The following is a 21369-nucleotide window of genomic DNA, read 5'->3' as shown; positions in this document are numbered from 1 at the left end:
AACTATAAATCATTATGTGTTATGCTAATTGTCTATATATAAGTTCATTTGAACAAAAACCGTTCACCATTGATTGCGCGTTTCAACTGGTGATGTACATTTCAATGTGTTGTATATTTCTCCACCTCCATGATATGAGGCCTTTTTAGAAAAGGGGAAAGTTTCCCAATATCTGAATCAAATAATAACATTAACACATTAAAAAACAATTAGAAAAAATGTTTGTTATTTTAGATTGCAGTATACAGGCAACTCTAGTGCATTGACTTGACATATCAACGATATAGGGATTCGGCCCGAAATGGGGGAAAAGTCGACAGAGCCTCGCATATCCCCGTTTCTAAGCCTCATCCTTATATCGTTGTTATGCCACCAGGGTTTCCCCTGGGTCAATTATTTTTTTCGCCACCTCTTTCGCCAAAACAATATATTTTTCGCCACTTTATTATTTTTTTCGCCAAGTAACACAAATATATATTTCTTATAAAATTTTCCTTTTTTTCCAGCACACCCCCCCTCCCTCACCGCCCAAATAAGAATTGTTTTACAACAAAATGAAGCATCTTATCACTTGGAATTGATCCCTCGTGTAAGGTGTAGTCATTACATTGAAGAGTTACTCTCATGCCAACCTTTTGGATAGATTTCATAACGACAGTTTTCTTTTCTAGACCATCGTAAATAAGTAAAACTTTATGCTTGAAACATGTGTGTAACTGAAACGACTTTAAAGTACCCACTCAAATCAATGACCTATATGAAAGTTAAATGATAAAGTTTTAAATCAGAGACCTTTCTTGCTTTAAATATTTTTTGTCATAACAACAATTTTCTTTTCTGGACTATAATTAAAAGAAGGAGAAGAAGCGTACAAATTTTGCTTCAAACACGTGCGTTGCAAAGTTGTTAATAAATCCCTTTTGTGACATGTGACAGAAGCCATTTAACCATAATTTCATTTTGTAATATCATACAATCAACACCTTTATTAATTAGTCCTTTGATGTCGATACTTTGAATGCAATCAGCTGATTATTGATTTTCTGTCAAAATCTTAACGAGTTCAAGGTGAATTCCGAGTCTGATCGGTAAAGTCAGAGAAACCCGTAAAAAGTAAATAAACAAGATGGCTGAAAATAAATCGTTTTATATATTTCTTTCGCCAAATTCTTTCGCCAATGACGAATTTTAATCGCCACAATTATTATTTTTTCGCAAATTGCGAAAATGGCGACCGCCAGCGGAAACAACCGAACAATGTTAAAGTAGATCTGATTATTTACTACCACGTATATCAGCTATACTTACAGAATTATGGGATAATGCAGTCGTGCAATGATAAGTGATGTGTCCGTAGAAGTTAATGGGAATACATAAGTTCCAGCACATATAAAGAATTGGAATCTCTGTACTACTGAAAAAAAAATACACCAGGGTTTTTTGATATCACAAACTAGTCAAAACATTTACTTAATTTTATCAAGGAATTGTATATTTAAATATACAATTCCTTGATTTTATCATCAGCACAAGTACAAATTCGTAAATATAAATCAGCATGCAGACATCTTATAAATTCAGATAATTTTCTTTACAAAGCACAACAATGTCGACATTCACCTGTGAAGCTAACAAAAACTTCAAACATGTTAAACAGACTTGTTTAGAAGGGATAATTATACGTACGATACTGTTGTCAGGTCATTAAGGCAGGCATATTAAAAAGCTTATCATAAACAATTGTAATAAAATATATGAACATAGTGGTATAAACCATTTTTTGAGTGTAACAAAACCTTTGGATGTTTTAGATGAATTACGTGCTTTTGATTCTGGTAATAGTTTTGATTATTCTACTCTTACACTACACTTCCACACTATATATATCTAATTAAACAAAAGTTTTCCTATCTAATTAAATGGTCGTGGTAAAGCTGAATGTAGATATATTTGCTGCAAATCGATTAAAGCCTTCCTCTCTAATGAGAAAGGTAAATATGCTAAATATACTTACTGGAGGTGTGATGAGATGATTGAAGCTGTTAGTAATCAAGAATTTTCTCAATAAACTGCTGAAATTTACCGCAAGGAACTTACTTTAAATAAATCAAATTTATTCGGTAATAACTGTCCTTTCCTGGATTTAGATATGTTCCTTTGTTACCATTTTACGATGTTTATCTTTCACTATTTGTTCGCTATGCCCGTGTCTGTTGTGACGTTCTTGATTTAAACGAACGCAAACTATGGATTACTGGTAAATTATTAAACCAGGGTATCGTTACCATACATTGATTTACTTTTGAAGTTTGGTTGTACCTGTGCTGTAGAAAACTGATTTCAAACGGGATAGCACATCCTCATTTTTACGGAAATGTTGTTAACCGTGAACGAAAATTTAGAAATAATCCATGTAAACTTGTCGTTCCTTGATATTAACTTATTCTAACAGGTTACCTTTTCAACCCGCAAAGTGGAAAGGGATTAATATAAGTTGCAAAACTTGTTTCCCAATCCACTAAAAATAAATATGTTTAAACTAACACTGTAATAAGATCATTGAATATTGTTTTTATTGGTATACATAACGTTTTTGTTATCAGTAAATTAAAAGTTAACTAAATATTACTAGTACGTTATATACATATAATAATTATTATCCATATTTATGGATTTACAATCTGTCGATACCTGTAACTTGGCATTGCACAAAGTTATGTTTTTCTATGGCTGTTTATGGCCGTGTTCACACCAAACTCCGTGTAGAGTAAACATGTTTACAATTAGTTTAGTGTAGTGTACACTGGTTTCACATTACATTTGTTCACATCTATACACCTTGTTTAGCTACCTGTACATAAGATTTGTTCCCACTTGTAAACTATATGTCATTTAAATGTTCATTACGTAGAACTGAATTCAAAATTTTTGGAATTTTTTTCTAGCGGTAAGGGAACAACCATTTGACTCAAAAGGGAGATGGGGGATGGGAATGGAAATATTCCGATCCCCAATTTGATAAAAAAAAAAATATGGTCATACAGATGATAAACAAGAATATTCTGAATCTAGAGTTTCCCCATACATTATAGTGTTAAATATTGAAAAAAAAGTATTTGATCACCAGCATCGAAAAAAAGGAATAAAAACGTACGCGCGAAAAAAAATCTGACTCAGATAAAAAAAATTAACCCGCCCCCTTTTTAGCTCACCGGGCCCGAAGGGCCAAGTGAGCTTTTCCCATCACTTTGCGTCCGGCGTCCGGCGTCCGGCGTCCGTCGTCCTGCGTCCGTCGTCGTTAACTTTTACAAAAATCTTCTCTGAAACTACTGAACCAATTCAATCAAACTTCATCTGATTGATTCCTAGGGTATCTAAAATAAAGTTTGTGTTTTAATTCCCATTTTATCAAAAAAACATGGCCGCCATGGCTAAAAATAGAACATAGGGGTAAAATGCAGTTTTTGGCTTATAACTTAAAAACCAGAGCATTTAGAGCAAATCTGACAAAGGGTAAAATTGTTTATCAGGTCAAGATCTATCTGCCCTGAAAATTTCAGATGAATCAGATAACCCATTGTTGGGTTGCTGCCCCTAAATTGGTAATTTTAAGGAAATTTTACTGTTTTTGGTTATTATCTTGAATATTATTATAGATGGAGATAAACTTTAAACAGCAATAATGTTCAGCAAAGTAAGATTTACAAATAAGTCAACATGACCAAAATGGTCTGTTGACCCCTTTAGGAGTTATTGCCTTTTATAGTCAATTTTTAACCATTTTTCGTAAATCTCCATGATCTTTTACAAAAATCTTCTCATCTGAAACTACCGGGCCAAATGAATACAAACTTGGTCACAATCATCATTGATGTATCTAGTTTAAAAATTGTGTTTTTTTTTACCCGGCCAACCAACCAAGATGACCACCACGGCTAAAAATAGAACATGGAGGTTAAATGCAGTTTTTGGTTATTACTCAAAAACCAAAGCATTTAGAGAAAATCTGAAATGGGGTAAAATTGTTTATCTGGTCAAGATCTATCTGCCCTGAAATTTAAAGATGAATGGGACAGCCCGTTGTTCGGTTGCTGCCCCTGAATTGGTAATTTTAAGGAAATTTTGCTGTTTTTGGATATTATTTTGAATATTATTATGGATAGAGATAAACTGTAAACAGCAAAAATGTTCAGCAAAGTAAGATTTACAAATAAGTCAACAGGACCAAAATGGTCAATTTACCCCTTTAGGAGTTACATTTGTATTACCCTTTATAGTCAATTTTTAACAATTTTCCTTAAATTTGTAAATTTTTTCTAACATTTTCCACTACTGGGCCAAGTTTATTATAGATAGAGATAATTGTAAGCAGCAAGAATGTTTAGTTAAGTAAAATGTAGAAACACATCACTATCACCAAAACACAATTTTGTCATGAATCCATCTGCTTCCTTTGTTTAATATTCACATACATGACATAGACCAAGGTGAGCGACACAGGCTCTTTAGAGCCTCTAGTTTAAGTTAAGTGGTTGCTACTTTATGAAAGCCATTTTTAAAATTTGCAGTAGTTTGAATATACTAGAGATGTCTCGATATCATAACGCATTAGAAAACTTTAGCTGCAACAGCGTGCTTACAGCCGAAAAAAAGGATTGAGATATTAGGGATCACTTCATTTTTATCTTTTCTGTTCGTTTCAAATAGTATTTCTTCTCCAAGGAGTATTTATTAAAGGAACAGGGTAACGTTTTTTTTAATTTATTTTACGTGTTATTTAACGGATCTGAGATACTAGACAAACATATCATTTACCTCACCCTTTTTTTAGTCATGAATTTATGCGTGAATCGTTTTTTGAGTAAAGACCATGCAGTGGCGAATATTTCTGTGTACGTCAATTCGATTCGAAAAGACCTTTTCAAATGAATTAAGCAGCAACTATTTATTTCATTTTTTGTGGAGGTGGAGGGGGGCGTGAGCTATTGATTTTTTTCAGGACAAATTTTGGTGACAAGTCGAAATCAATTGTAGCATTATATATAGTGGCAGCTGAGGGTGAAACAAACAATGTTTTTTATCAGGGCCAAAAACTAGAAGCATTTTCAACTATAATAGCCCCCCCTCCGAAAATGAATTGGTTGCTGCCTTTTGGGTTCGGCAATGATGCTGCATTGAGTCTTGGTTAGGGGTTAATAAAATTTAGACAACTAATAATTATCAAAAATATCAATTTTACTCACACATGGTTTCCTCCTTAAATATATACACGATAAAACTAATATCCTAATTGCCTAGTTTTGTGTACACTTAACCTACACAAGGCCTACATCGACTATCGACTGTGTGTAGGTAAAACATGATTTAAACTACATGTAAACATTGAGTTTTATCAATGGGAACGCAATTGTGTTTAGTTTACGTGTGAGTTACACTTACACAACACCGAATTTAGGTCAATGTGAACACGGCCTAAGACGTCTTTACACTAAATCCATTGGATGTGTACGGATTGATCATGGTTTAGACTTAGATGCAGATTTTTTTTATTAGTTATTAGTGGCTTTGAACTAGCTGTGAGATAACTGCAAGTACTCTCATATCTGTTAATTGTGTCTTTTTCTATCGGGATGTATAAGTAACCGGCCACGTCCACTTGTATTTTTGTCCATCTGAAAATCGGACAGTGGTGTAACAGTATAACATAAGAACAAACTACAAAATCAGTTGAAAAAAGACTTAAATTATACCGTTGGTTTCCCGTTTGAATGGTTTTACACTAATAATTTTGGGGCCCTTTATAGCTTGTTGTTCGGTGTTAGCTAAGGCTCCGTGTTGAAAGCCGTACTTTAACCTATAATCATATATAGTTTACTTTTTAAATTGTTATTTGGATGGAGAGTTGTCTCATTGGCACTCACACCACATCTTCCTATATCTATTAACTCGTCAAATTGATAAAATATTTTCTTTTCATATATTTTATGATGGTATGATAATAAACTCCTAAATGTCCCTGATTTTCATACGATGAATACACTAATCCTGCAATCAGTTTAATTGAGACCTGGCGCTGGCATGTCAGTAACTACTAGTAGGCTTTTGTTAATCTATATACCGTTCTCATTTTGCTAAGTTGCTTTTGTAACGTATTCTGACAGAGGACTCTGAATTTTTTAACACGGAGTTTCAGTGGGTGTACAGTGTGCTGTGTGAACGTGTTTCTTTATTCTATATTGGCTAGATGTATATAGTGTAGGGGGAGACCTCGCAAAACTTGTTTGATCATGCTGCATTTTTGTGCCTGTCCAAAATCAGGAACCTCTGGCCTTTGTTTGTCTTGATTATATTTTAATCTAATTTCATTTATATTTTGGCGGTAATTTTTTAAATTTTTTTTGGGGGGTTTGGAAATTTTTTTTTGAGGGGAGGAGGGGGACAATCTTTTAGTTTAAAGGTATACATTTTATTTGTTTTTCTTCATAGTTAAGAAATTGCGTAAAGTTATCTCCTTCACCTACATGTAGTGGTATTAGATTTTAACTTTTCGTAAGTTCCAAAATTCCATCATCTCACGAAGTTGAACATGTGTCGTTGCGTCCGGTGTCATGGTCCTGAAGGTGGTATGTAAGTATAAATTAAAAATAATAGACTTCATTTGGGATTTTTGACTTCCTTGGATTCGAGCGTCACTGATGAGTCTTTTCTAGACGAACGCGCGTCTTTCGTAAATACAAAATGTAATCCTTGTATCATTGATGAGTTTATTTCATACTTAGCCAAACTGTGTCATTTTCTCAAGCGACAAATTGACACTTTTTGTATAGATATATACAGGAAAAACATAATTATACGATTAGAAGCTAAACAAAATGATAGAATTGTAAAAAAAAATATGATAGAATTGTAAAAAAAAACCGAGAATATAGCTTTTAGTAAATGATTTGAGAATATCAAAAGATAAGAAAGTGTCACCGTACTTTTTTCCGGCTAATATATTAAATAGCAAAACGGATTCATGTAGTTTCTATCAGAAATGCACAATTTCGGAGTTATCTTCCCTTAAAATGCTAATTTAAAAACTTTAAAAATCGAACTAAAATACATCTTCGCTTGTACAAATGTTTAATATTTATAAATTATTTTTTTATAAAATTTATTATTTTATATAAAAATTCAAATTAGTTATCTACATTCTTCATCAAATTTTGCGAACTTTGATTGAAAATCTATACATTTGGTTCTCTATTACCTACAATCCAAGATGGCGAAAGACATCCATACCACCTTTAAGGTAATCATCTAGCTTCGATTTGAGATTACATAAATATGTCAAAATTAAGGATCTTTAAATAGAGTCTTACTTAATATATGATTCATAAAGCGTACTACTACTTACCTTGCGTCAAAATGTAAACTTTACAATCTTATGATACACCATGTTAAAATTGGAAACTGAGTTTCTCGACGGATATGCCAAACCTCAAATTATACAGAAATAAAGTCTTATGGCTGCGTATCTGACTAAACTAAATCAAATTCAGACCTTTTTTATAAACTGATTTCAATAAGCTTCCGAAATATATATACGTATATTTATTCAGAATCTACCCCTGTACATCGGGGCAAACACCAACAGGTATAAGTGTTTGCGCCATACAAACTACTAGTATACATACAATAAATAAAGTGTACGTAAATAAAAACATCAAAATGAATATAATTTAAAATGTCAATATATTTGTAAAAGTTTTTTTTCTTTCTAAAACTGACCTTTGACAATTAACATTTGGAAAAGTGAATAAAAGACACCGTAAAAGTACATCGCGCAATCTTAAAAGATTTACATATAGACTTTTTCTAACAATACATGTTGCCATAAACTTGTCACACTTTCGAGCTTTCATACATTTAAATCAATTTAGACATAAACATTCAACTTTTCAAGCTATAATGACTTATTTCAGATATTGTTTGTCCATTTCATCAACTTTTTTTCCAATAGCATCACAGAACAAAAAAGTTTCGTCGATAATAAATCAAAGCGAGGCAACTCGGATATCAATATAGGTGTCACACCACCAATTAAAAGTCCCTATCTGTTCAACCAAAGTTTGCAATTTTCACAGCTTCCTAAATATTTTACCTAATAAGTTTAACTTCTTAGAAACTAGGTATATTCTGAATTGTAACATAAATTGGATTTTTTCCTTTGATGTTTTTATGAAATAATTTGCTTAAAAAGTGTGGTGAGGAAAAACCATGGTATATTATATGCAAATTAATGTTGTACAATACTTTGCTAATTAAATATGCAACTCAACTAGAATCCAAAGGAAAAAGGCGGAGCTTCAGCCATGGTATAACATATTCATTTTCAATGTTATTCCATGGCTGAAGCTCCACCTTCTTTTGTGTTAGGTATCCGCCTCGTAAATATTAAGGAAACTATAAAACGTACTAAAAGGTCAAGATCTTCATTTGTTTTCATTTTTTAACAAAAAGCAATAAATCATGTGTACCACATCTTAAGAAACCTTTTTCAAACTATATAGGATTGTTACGAATTCCCCTAATTTTGGAAACAATTACAAAAACTTTCTTCTTTTAGTTGTGAAAAAAATGAAATGTGAAAGTATCATTTCCTTTGCGAAAATCCAATTAAATTATGATTTAAATAGGGGGGTAGTACCTAAAGAAAAGGAATAAATATCGGCTACAAATATCTGTGAAAAGCATGATTTTTTTGGCGATCAATTCGGGGAACGTACACTATCTACGCTCCCTGGATTCGCTACTGTTTAGATACAGTGTTTTACGGTATCATTAAAACTGTGTTTTAAAAAATAATCTTAGACTAATAATCGAATTAATAAAATAACGGAAGAAAAGCAGATTGTACGAAAACTATAAATGTATAAATATGTATTTTTCAATGAGATGAAAATTCTGTAAAATATGATTAATTTGAATGGTACCTTGAAACAAAACAAAAAAAAAACAATTCTTACCGTCATTAGAATAATTATTTAATCCTTGTCGCTGGAATTCGATATTTTTTGTTTACCTCAGTCTGATGACATTATGAAATTACCTGCGCAAACAATCATACACGGGGCGCACAACTAAATAAAAATCGGGAAAATCCGACATTCTTTTTCCTTTTTGCAAATTCAGGGGTTTTATTACATGGAATACACAGAAGATCATACACGAGGCGCCAAAGTGACTTGCGCGAGCTTCCATTTCATTGGATAAAATTGTAACGTGAACAATTTCCAATATAAGTTGAAGGTCTTGAAGCTGTCAATCATTTTATTTATATTACAATTTTTATATATACCATGTGTCTTACTCATTAACATATTTAAACATTTAACAAACTCATCCTTCGGATTCGTTTGTTTAAATATGTTAACTCGTAAAAACCATGGTATATATATAGTACTTGTACAGGTGTCACCTTTCTGCATGTCAATTTTCAACATACATTCAAAATCATATAAGAAAGAAGAGAGCTTCCCAATGGAGGTACCACTAAAAATAACCCCTGGTTTTCTGTAAATCTTAATATAGTATACCATGGAGCGCATTAATCCGTAATTTTAAATGCAAACTCCTAGACAGGTAAAATTTGGCTCAAAATGGTCTTAATATATTTCTCTTTCAACAAAAGTGTCATTTCTGCAAATTTGTTGGTTAGTTAAGGTGAACAATGACATCAAATGCACTATGTAATGTCCGATTAGGCCTACTTTCACGTTCTAAATTTGAGGGAGTAATTGGTGGTACATTGCATGCCACCTATATGCCTGGCATTCCGACAATACATGTTGAACGGATACTTCAATGCAACATGTTTGACATGCATTTATTTTTACTATATATATATCTTTCAATTGCATGTGGAATAAAACAGCGTTCAACGAAAGACAGTTCGTTCTAGACAGAAAATTAAGACGAGAGGCAAAAAAAAACATCTACATTTAATAAATATGATTGTGGTACTTGTTACGTTATTTTGATTGACTAACAGAAGTCTTGCGTCGATCATTCTGAAATCAACATTCATTAAACAATGAAATTGACATTTATGATGACACGAGATCTCACAATAAAGTGCACAGGGTTGCTTTGAATATCGTAGCGGCTACGTAGTAATACGTAGATTTTGACTATTGAACGCATAACTATAGCCGAGTTGCTACATAGCCATTGCTACGTTATTGAACTCATCCCTGATAAATTGATTAAAAATTTAATAGAAATCGCATTTTCATGATCCTAGCTAAAAATGTAAATTTAAGTATTAAATGCTGCTTTTTTGTAATTTTATAGGGTTTTAATAGCGTCTTATCGGAGCCTTTTTATAGCTGACTATGCGGTATGGGCTTTGCTCATTGTTGAAGGCCGTACGGTGATCTATAGATGTTAATGTTTGTGTCATTTTGGTCTTTTGTGGATAGTTGTCTCATTGGCAATCATACATGTACCACATCTTCATTTTTATATTGACCGTGTGCACATTTTATAATGAAGCGCGGAATACAAAATGTACTTCGGTCAACGCATTTACAACCTAAAAAGGAGTATTCAATTCTTAAAATGAATTTGCTATACAGTAGAAATTTAGATTAGTTAATTAAAAAAAAAAGTCGTATGAAAACGATATTTCGAAATAATGAATTGAACAGCGAGCGTTTAGAAAAATACTCCTTCGGTAATATCGGACAAAATACTCGGCGGGTTCTAAGTACAATAAAAAAAAACATGTTGAGACACAATACATAACAAGTGAAGATTTTATCTAGTATCTATACTATTAAATGAGAAGACCTCATTTTGGGTGTCGCTTTTCTTCTTTCCACAATAAATTAATCAACACGCCTCTGTGTCCTATAGGTACAGTGCATAGTGCCATTTGTCATCCATTCATCTGATTATTCAGATTGAGTTCTTTTTGGAGAAAAACGAAAAAAAGGCATCCGGATATGGTTCCGTCATTGGACGAAATTTTAAGTCAGATTAGACTTCCGGTTTGCGTTTTTCTGTATACTTTGAACATACATATACAAAGAATAAAGTGAATTTTCAGAATTCTATCTGCTATCATTTGCAAGTTTACTATCCACGGCAGTCACAGAGTTTATTAAATAGAGAGGGTCTGTATACTATATTAGACATCCGGTTTGCGTTTTTCTGTATATTTTGAACATACATATACATGTACAAAGAATAAAGTGTATTTTTAGAATTCTATCTGCTATCATTTTCAAGTTTACTATCCACGGCAGTTACAGAGTTTATTAAATAGAGAGGGTTTGTATAATATATCATTGAACACTATGGACTGATTAGTAAACTTCGAATTGAAAGTAAATACACTATATGTATATAGTTACTTTTTTATACTGTAATGAATGTTCATAATATACAGATAAGCGCTAAAAATATTCAGGTGAACTTTTGATACCTTTTCTGAAATTCTCCAGTCATTAAATCTTTTACAAAATTCATTGATTACAAAAAAAGAAGATGTGGTATGATTGCCATGTTGAGACAACTCTCCACAAGAGACCAATATGACACAGATATTAACAACTATAGGTTACCGTACGACCTTCAACAACAAGAAAGCCCATACCACATACTCAGCAAAACAATGAACAAAAAACAAATATGTAACAGAAACAAACAACAACCACTGAATTATAGGCTCCTTACTTGAATGTTCATAACATACTACAAACCAGAAAACTAGCGGCCTTATTTATGTACAAAAAAAAAATGAACGAAAAACAAATATGTAACACATAAACAAACAACAACCACTGAATTACAGGCTCCTTACTTGAATGTTCAAAACATACTAAATGTATGCTCATATTGAAATTGATAGAAAATCAAAAAAAGGAAATAAAGGAGGAGAGATTAAAAAAAAAGCATTTTTTTCCTGTCCCCAATAACCGAAAGCGACTTAAAATCAGCCTTTGATTATGAAAGATAGTTTGAAGGTTTCATGTTGAAACTAGATTGATGATAATTCATTTTACAAATAGTTAAGCCAACAGGGAACAAGTCAAAGCGCAAAACCATTACGAGCCAATAGAATCTCAGAATCGCCGTTTACGAATAAAACCCATTTTGAGTGTGCACATGATTGCCGACTTAAAATCTTTAGATGAAAGTAAAATGAAAGAGAATATAAAAAAAGTATTCTAAATCAAATAACATATAAGGATGTGCCCTTTTCTGTTTCAAAAATAACCAGCTTTATAAAGACCGTTAGAAATTGAAAGAATATAGATAAAGGATATAAAAAAAGCAGAAAAAGGAGTGTGCTTGTTTTTGAAGTATAAGCCATTGAAAATCTTGCGGGAAACTTTCTCTCTAGACTTTTCTTACATTTAACATTGGCATTTTTTCTTTCTTTCAAAAACTATGAAAAAATAACGAGGGTTTTATAAGATTTTCAAAGACGGCATTTTTATCTATATGTTATCGAATCATGGTAATAAAAATAGGGGTTAATGGGTATTTTTTTTAATAGCACTACATGGAAAAACCAGAGGATTCCGAATATCTGGCTAAATTAAAAAAACAAGGAAAGCAAACATCTTTAGCATAACGCAATAATTAGACTTGAAATGATCATTTTGTGAAGTTTTACCTGATTGTGCTGCCATCATATGCAAATAAAAGTAATGCAAAATGTACATTACGATTTCGGCCTCATTGAATCAATCATCGATATATCATTTCGAGTCAGATGTATGATCGTTATGGAACTGTAATTCAGTGGTTGTCGTTTGTTTATGTGTTACATATTTGTTTTTCGTTCATTTCTTTTACATAAATAAGGCCGTTAATTTTCTCGTTTGAATTGTTTTACATCGTCTTATCGGGGCCTTTTATAGCCGACTATGCGGTATGAGCTTTGCTCATTGTTGGAGGCCGTACTGTGACCTATAGTTGTTAACGTTTGTGTCATTTCGGTCTTTTGTGGATAGTTGTCTCATTGGTAATCATACATGTACCACATCTTCTTTTTTATATGTTCTGTTCGAGTGCAAAACGTAAATCCTGTGTAGCTCGTAGCTTCTTATTTAACGGCACTGCCAGTTATATGAGACAGTGTATGGTTATTTATTTCTATTCAGCAAATATAAAAAAAAAAGAAGATGTGGTATGATTGCCAATGAGACAACTCTCCACAGGAGACCACATGACACTGTAATTAACAACTATAGGTCACCGTACGACATTCAACAAAGCCCATGTCGCATAGTCAGCTATAAAAGACCCCGAAAGAATAAATGTAAAACAATTCAAACGATGAACTTAACGGCCTAATTCTTTTATAAAAAATGAACGAAAAACAAATATGTAACAGACCTTACTCCCGCCTTTTTTTTACAACAGTCATTCGATTGATAACCAACGAAATTATGATCTACCTCTTTTACATTTTACCAAAACAATTTCATAAATGAAACACAACATAGCTAGACATACACTTATGAATATAAACACAATGGAGGCATCTGGCATATGACAAGTATTTCACAAAAAAACTATAAAACCAACATAGTTGCATTTGATCGTTTTTGTTAAAAAAAAATACGACAATCAATATGGGAACATAGTATTGTTTTTTTTCGACGTTTCATTCTTGGCATCCTCAAATTAATTTTATATTGTCATATTTTGATTATCGAAATGCATGAAGACTTCCCATCTCCGTCAATTGTCATGGAGACTAAAGTTTTTATAGAAATGGTATCATTTACATGTAAGTTCGCTGATACCACATTTGTGGATGATGTGGACCACTTTGTTGTGCGTCTGATCGGATATATATGCAATATGCGGTTATCGTTCTTTGTAATTTCATAATGTGCTTCATTTGTACTCGACATGATAACAACGGATACCATATAAAATCCCGGAACTGCGCAGTCAAATTTACCGGTAGATTGAAATGAGTTCAGATCACGGATCCCTGTGGAAGCTTTGATGGATGAAAATTTAACCACTGTTCCGGGTTGGAAGCTTTGTCCACCAGAATAGCACCCAAATAAACCAACTGGAATAGAAAAAAGTAATAAATCTAAGCACATTATGGTCCGGGTGGATATTTAGTGATGTTATTAATAAAATATGTTAAAACTTGATCACATGGGCATTTGTATGTACTCAGTTTGCACGCCAATAATGCTGTGCTAAACTAATCGCATCTCTCAAGGTGAAATCGGATGCATGACAAAAAAATAATCTATACAAGATTTGAGGGAAAGTGTAACATATGAATTCGGTCATAAAATATGTTTGTAGCTACAACTACATATATATGTAGCATACGGCATGTTCTAAAAAATCTCTAGTTTTACCTTGTTCGTGCAATAGTTGTTGATTGATAATATAATAATTGAAGCCTTTGGTGAGGTCAATACGATGTTATATCGTTCTTTGAAAAACGCGAGCGTAATAGCCAATGAAAACAGTAGAATGCTACATTAACACCATATGTATCTAAAATACTAAAATTACGAGGTCCAATTTGTCAGCCGTCATCACGTGAAAACGACGAATCAAAGAATTCAACTTTATAAACAACTTATATAGTACAAAGGTGTAGACTAAAAATTACACCACTTCAGGCCCTTTTGTTTTCCACTTAATTAATATTGCCAATAATTAAGAAGTTCCGGGTCGAGTCCGATACCGATACCAATAGTATAATCACCTGTTACTTATTACCTTATCTGTACGTTCCGCATCTGACAGGGGCACCACCAAACAGTGTTATGCGGGATTAATATGCTATTTACACGGGTCATAATCACAGGGTTGACACTACTAAATTGTCAAATTGTTACCTATTGTAGTATTTTAACCAGTAAGACTTTCTAAGATAACAATACGAATACTAAAAATCTGGACTAAAAATAAGGCGTATAGGTACAGTTTTCAATTTGTTAGCGGGCATGAGTAACGTAAAACAGCGAATCAAATAATTCAACTTAATTTATAACTAATATAGGACAATGCTGTTGATTAAAAAATACTCCATTCCAGGACCTTTTGTTTTCCAAATAATTAGTATTTATCCTGACCAATAATTGATAAGTTCCAGTTCGACGGGTTCAAACAGAAAGATTTGAAAGCAGAGAAAACTGTGTATCTTATAATATATACTTTAATTCAGTCACGGACCCGCGATGTCACAGGTGTGTTCTAGTATATATTATACATACGGATAATTAACATTAGCACCAGAATCGTTTTGACTTTTCTAACATTACAACGGGTATTATTTTTAAAAAATAAAGGTCAATGTGTGAAAAACACTAATAAGGTTGGCACGTACATTGTTTGGTTGCTTTGTTGTTGACGTCTACATGACACCACCTCTAATTATAATATACTAGAACACACCCGTGATTTCGCGGGTCGTTGACTGAATTAAACTATTATATACATTGTAGCTATGCGTGAGCCTTATTTTGGAATTGGGATTGTCATCTGATAAAGTCATAGCGATTAAAGATGCACAGTTGTTTCTGCTTTCTTTTAACATCTTTTTGTTTGAGCACGTCGACCTGGAACTTAGCAATTATTGGTGATATTAATTATTTGAAAAACAAAAGGTACTGGAATGGAGTGTTTTTTTTTTAATCAACAGCATTGTCCTATATTAGTTATAAATAAAGTTGAATTCTTTGATTCGCTGTTTTATGTCATGCCCGCTAACAAATTGAAAACTGTGGCTATACGACTTATTTTAAGTCCATAGTTTTAGTATTCGTATTATCATCTTAGACGTCTTACTGATTAAAATACTACAATAGGGAACAGTTTGACAATGATTTAATTTAGTAGTGTCAACCCTGTGATTATGACCCGTGTATATAGCAAAATCCAAAATACACCGTTTGGTGGTGCGCCTGTCAAATGCGGAACGTACAGATAAGGTAATAGGTAACAGGTGAATATACTTTTGGTCAATTATTGGGCCACAGACCACAATTAATTTCTCTATCAGTTCTTTAGAACGTTTTGTATCATTAAAAAAATTGCACCATGCACTTTTGTCAATTTTGTTGTGTGTGTACTGTATAGTACTAGTCCAAATATATATCCAAAATTCAGAAAGATTGAAGCAATCACTTTTACAAATTTAGCCAATACACATCCATACCCCTATGGACTAGTCAAGAGATGTTCCGAAAACTGTAAACTGTACTACCTTTTTGCACTTGGCCTAATCACTCATTCCATATCAAAATCAGTTTAAATACAACATCCAAAAAATTATTTCATCTCTTTTCTTTCATTTCCACCCAAAATAATCTAAGAAATGAGTGAGGAAGGGAAAGAAAAAAAATTAAGGAAAAATACACTCTTTTTAAATTTGAGGAACTATATTCGCAACGAAAAGCGGGGTCATTAATTGTGGTCTTGGGCCATTGGCAATATTAATTATGTGGAAAACAAAAGGGTCTGGAGTGGTGTAATTTTTAATCAACACCATTGTCCTATGATATTGGCTATATATAAAATTGAATTCTTCGATTTGTCGTTTTTACCCGATGACAAATTGGACCTCGTTATTTTAGTATTATAGGTTTGAGTTAATATAATATTTCCATGGTTAAATCAAATCATATAAAAATATCTGATTTATTATTGATGATTTAAAAGAATACTTATAATTGTACTATTATGAATAACATTAGATGTATGTTTCGTTATGATACGTTATTCTGATTGGCTTACTGCACAATACGTGTTATTCCTTAAGCAATTGCATTACACGATAAAACTTATCAGTTATAATAACACGAGGTCCGACAATAAAATGTACAGGTGAATTAAATTTAAAATTGATAAAAATCGTGTTAAAAAAATGTCATGATCCTAGCTTAAATAAATGTAATTATAAGTATTGAATGCTTCTTTTTGTACATGTAACTTCATAGGGTTGTAAAAGCGTTGACCGTGCGCACATTTTTAGAATGAATATGTACTTCGGTCAACGCTTTAACACCCCAATATAGTTACAAAAAGAAGCATTCAATCCTTAAATAAAGAGTGTTCGTTGGCATTAAGATACAATTAAATACATACCATTTTTGTGTTCCAAACTAAAGTTCTGTATCAAATTTTTCGATTCCGTTTCAATCTTATTCATCGACATATCGAATGACTTGTTGAATAATTCTTGCATTTGAAGGATAGTAGATTTTAATAGTTGAAGATCATCTTTCCCCTTTCTGTGGGATTTGCTGAATTCGTCCATTTTAGATGATACTGAATCTAAAACACCTTTCACTTTACTTTCCAACTGAATATAGACATTTTTCACAGTTCCGTCGAAGGACTTGTTAAATCGAGCCTGATCTTGCATGAGGGAAGATTGCAAAACTTTCAGAGCGTTTTCTCCTTTCTTATGGGATTTGCTGAATTCGTCCATTTTAGATGATACTGAATCTAAAACACCTTTCAATTTACTTTCCAACTGAATATAGACATTTTTCACAGTGTCGCGGAAGGACGTATTAAATCGAGCCTGATCTTGCATGACGGAAGATTTCATAAGTTCAAGGGCGTGTTCTCCATTCTTATGGGATTTGCTGAATTCCTCCATTTTAGATGATACTGAATTTAAAACACCTTTTACTTTACTTTCCGACTGAATATAGACATTTTTCACAGTGTCGTGGAAGGACGTATTAAATCGAGCCTGATCTTGCATGACGGAAGATTTCATAAGTTCAAGGGCGTTTTCTCCATTCTTATGGGATTTGCTGAATTCGTCCATTTTAGATGATACTGAATCTAATACACCTTTCAATTTACTTTCCGACTGAGTATACATATTTGTAACAGTTTCGTTAAATCGTGTCTGATCTTGCACGAGGGAAGATTGCCAAAATTCAAGGGCACTTTCACTCTTATTCTCGAATTCACCAATTTTAGATTCCAAATCACTGTTTATTTTACCTTCCGAATTGAGATATATATTTTCGACAGTTTCATGGAAAGACTCATTTAATCGTGTTTGCTCCTGGGTTAGTATGTTCTGCATTGATTCTAAAAATGTTTCAGTCCGTCTCTTGGCATGATCAATTTTATCAAGGTAAGTTGGAATCGAATCTTCCCAAGATTTTATTTTTGCTTCATACATTTCCATCTTAAGTTCTAGACGAACAAGTTTTTCCAAAACTTTTTCTTCAAAATGATATTTTGAACATTGCAGTGATTCTTCCAACGGAGATCCGATTGAACTGGCTGAGGAACCAGCAAAACAAATACAAAAACAAATGACAAAAACAACGACCATCGTAACGACTTAACTGCGTATTCTTTAAAACATGTATAATTGCAGTCATGTACGTTTTGTTTCAATAAAGCACCTGGCTGACTCAATCGACAATCATCGGGTGAAACCGCTAATTTCCTTCGTTCCTTAGACGAAGGTACGGAATCGGCCGAGTTGTGACGAAAGAGAAATGAGGCAATCGACAATTATCGGGTGAATCCGCTACTCTCCTTCGTTTCTTAGAATCGACCGAGCTGTGACGAATGCTGTCTGACGCAAAGTTGATCCACGATTGAAATAGTATGAAAATAATTCACTACAGATGGTTACATAAAAATCTCTATAGACAGGAAATATAATTTTGGCTTTTTAAATTAATGCATTTGTTGAATAAACGTGTCTACTTCAATTTTCATTAAGAGTTCAAGATTATGGAATTCAACAACCCTGTTAAATCAATACCTCATATAAGAAACACTTATGTTTTTTTTATTATCAATTTGGCGTTGTTAGTTTCCCTTTTCACTCAATTTTAACGCGAAAAATTACTTCAACTTATATTCATCTTTCACAAAGAGGGGTCTGGTCAATTTCTATTTCAGTTAGTTTAAACATGTTTTATTGTTCAAAACAAATTAATTAGACACATTGTCAAGTTTTCAACTTAGTTCCGTCTTCTCCATAACTGTTTCAGTTGTACATGTGATCTCATAAATACAAATGCTTAGCCTTACAACATGTTTTATTTAATTCAACATTGTAACTTAACGTTATATAAATCTATTTAGTCCGGCATGTTCATAGTCGTACGAGAGTTTTTCTATAAACATTGTAGAATAAAGGATGATGGGAAAAAGCATGTGTGTTTAAGTTTTGAAAATACAAAATTATGGATTTGAATATTTGTTTTACCACAATTGAATTCCTGTAGAAAATATACCGCATACCTGGTACATGTATGTATTGATTATTACATGGCATTTTTCATATCAGACCCATTATCGGCCCTAGGTCATGATATCGGCCCAAGAGCCGCAGGCTCGAGGGATGATATCATGAACGAGGGCCGATAAAGGGTCTGATATGAAAAATTACATGTAATGATCTTTTTATCATATACTTCAGCAGAAGAAATACAGACAAGGACTTTTAATTAAAGTTTGTCTTTCTACGAATTTTTAGATAATAATTAACAGACAACAAAATATATTTTTTGAATTTAATTGTTTTTATTTATATAACAAGCATTTTATTTATCTTGTCACAACATATATTTGCTCCTCAACTATTTTGTGAAAAGTATTACATGTAAATTACTTGCGGTTTTCCGCACTGTTTTGTCGTTTGCGAACAAATTTCCGGAAATTCACGAAGTTGCATGTGATAAACGTCACAGAAATTAACGGAAAGGCATGTGATAACATTCCGGAAGCAGTCAATAAAGGTCCCTTAATCAGCCCGCTTGGGAAGTTCTTATGAATCTGTTCAATAAACCTAGCAAACCTTTAATAGCCTTTTAATATTTTTAAATGTTATTGAACCGTAAATTTTAGTAATATTTCATACAAGTATATGGATAAATTGTATTCATTATGATATAATAAAATATTATTAATTCGTATATTTTAACAAATTTGATTCGTTTAGAGATAGTCACATGTTAAACTATATTTTCGAAGGTAGAGAGAAAACGGCGGATAGCAAAAAGCATATTGACCGGCAAAAAGCATATCGCACGGTTATTTTTAGAATATCTAAAAACCGATATACTTTGTGACGTCATGTAATGAATTTCAAGATATTGTTTAACGTTTTATGACACGTGATATTTTGTCATCGATTATTTGACAAAAAATCTTTAAAAACATAAGATGTAAAAAAAAAAAAAAAAAAAAGTAAATGAAATAACAACTAATTTGTTGTTACTGTCAAGGAGACAATGTAATATCTATAAAATTGCAATAATCCTAAATGACGATTTTGATACAAATATGGTCTGAAATTAATAATATAACAAATATAGCCTTTGTATGAGGTCAATACAGGATATATCGACCCAAAGAAGTATATCGACCTCGGACTTCGTCCTCAGTCAATATACTTCTTTCAGGTCAATATATCCTTGTATCGACCTCATACAAAGGCTGTATTTGTATAATATTCATCTGGTTATGAAATTGTTAACTGTACCGTTAGTTACGCATTTTCGTTATAGTACTGTGCCCCTCTTTGGTAAAAACACCGGGAAGAACATGCACCGCATATGCAAAAGTAATGAACCGCCCAGGCCTTCAGGGCAATTGAAAGAATTGTATCATATTCGAAAGTAATTATGAATTGCACAAGTTAACAAAAGTAGCATAGTTGAATTTAACTTTCAATTGAATCATCAAACTTAATGAAAATTTTCCCAATCAAGTATAGTGATATTGAATAAAGACACCTTTTAACTTTAAATTTCTCAATTAAAATTTACATATTTCTGTTTTTTTTTTTTTTTAACCAGCTATTTCTTAATTCTCCTATATTTTTAAAGTGTTTTTCAATGAAGGAAAATGTTCAGCAATCTCAAATCACGATTTGACAAGATTTTACATTGTTACACATTAAAAAAATAGTGTTTGTAATATTGATATTTTTAATCAACAATAATTCATCTCTGGCAAATTCATTATAATTATGTATGGTTTTCTAACTATTTTGATCTGAGCGTCACTGGTGAGTCCTCTGTAGACAAAACACCCACCTGGCGTATTAAATCGGGAGAGATCCGTTTGCGCCAAAAATGCGTCCTTTTGCGCCACAACTTTTTTTCTCCAATGCTACGTTTGCGCCACCTATTTTAAAAATTACATGGTATCATTTGCGCCAAAAATAAAATATACGATTGCGCCAATTTACACACATTTTTGAAGGTTGTCCTGACCAATATTACGTTTTTGAAACATGTGCGTGACAAACAAACAGAAATATTAGAAATTTTACTTTCTTCCGAATTAAGGACTTTCTATACTTTTGGGACTGGTCACTTATAACAATGTCTA

At 32.5% G+C, this 21369-nt stretch overlaps 1 protein-coding gene across 1 annotated transcript; it reads right to left on the bottom strand.

The window, feature by feature from the left end:
* Positions 1–17107: 17107 nt before the first annotated feature.
* LOC134692349 (myosin-2 heavy chain-like) lies at positions 17108–18346 on the bottom strand. The gene has a single exon (XM_063552804.1). The coding sequence runs from the start codon at positions 18344–18346 to the stop codon at positions 17108–17110; it is 1239 nt and encodes a 412-aa protein (XP_063408874.1).
* Between the last annotated feature and the right edge of the window lie 3023 nt (positions 18347–21369).

Source organism: Mytilus trossulus, chromosome 12 (genome assembly GCF_036588685.1).
Source record: "Mytilus trossulus isolate FHL-02 chromosome 12, PNRI_Mtr1.1.1.hap1, whole genome shotgun sequence".
In the NCBI taxonomy this organism is placed as follows: domain Eukaryota; kingdom Metazoa; phylum Mollusca; class Bivalvia; order Mytilida; family Mytilidae; genus Mytilus; species Mytilus trossulus.
The sequence above is the reverse complement of the archived record's forward strand: the minus strand, read 5'-3'. Positions and strand labels throughout refer to the sequence as shown.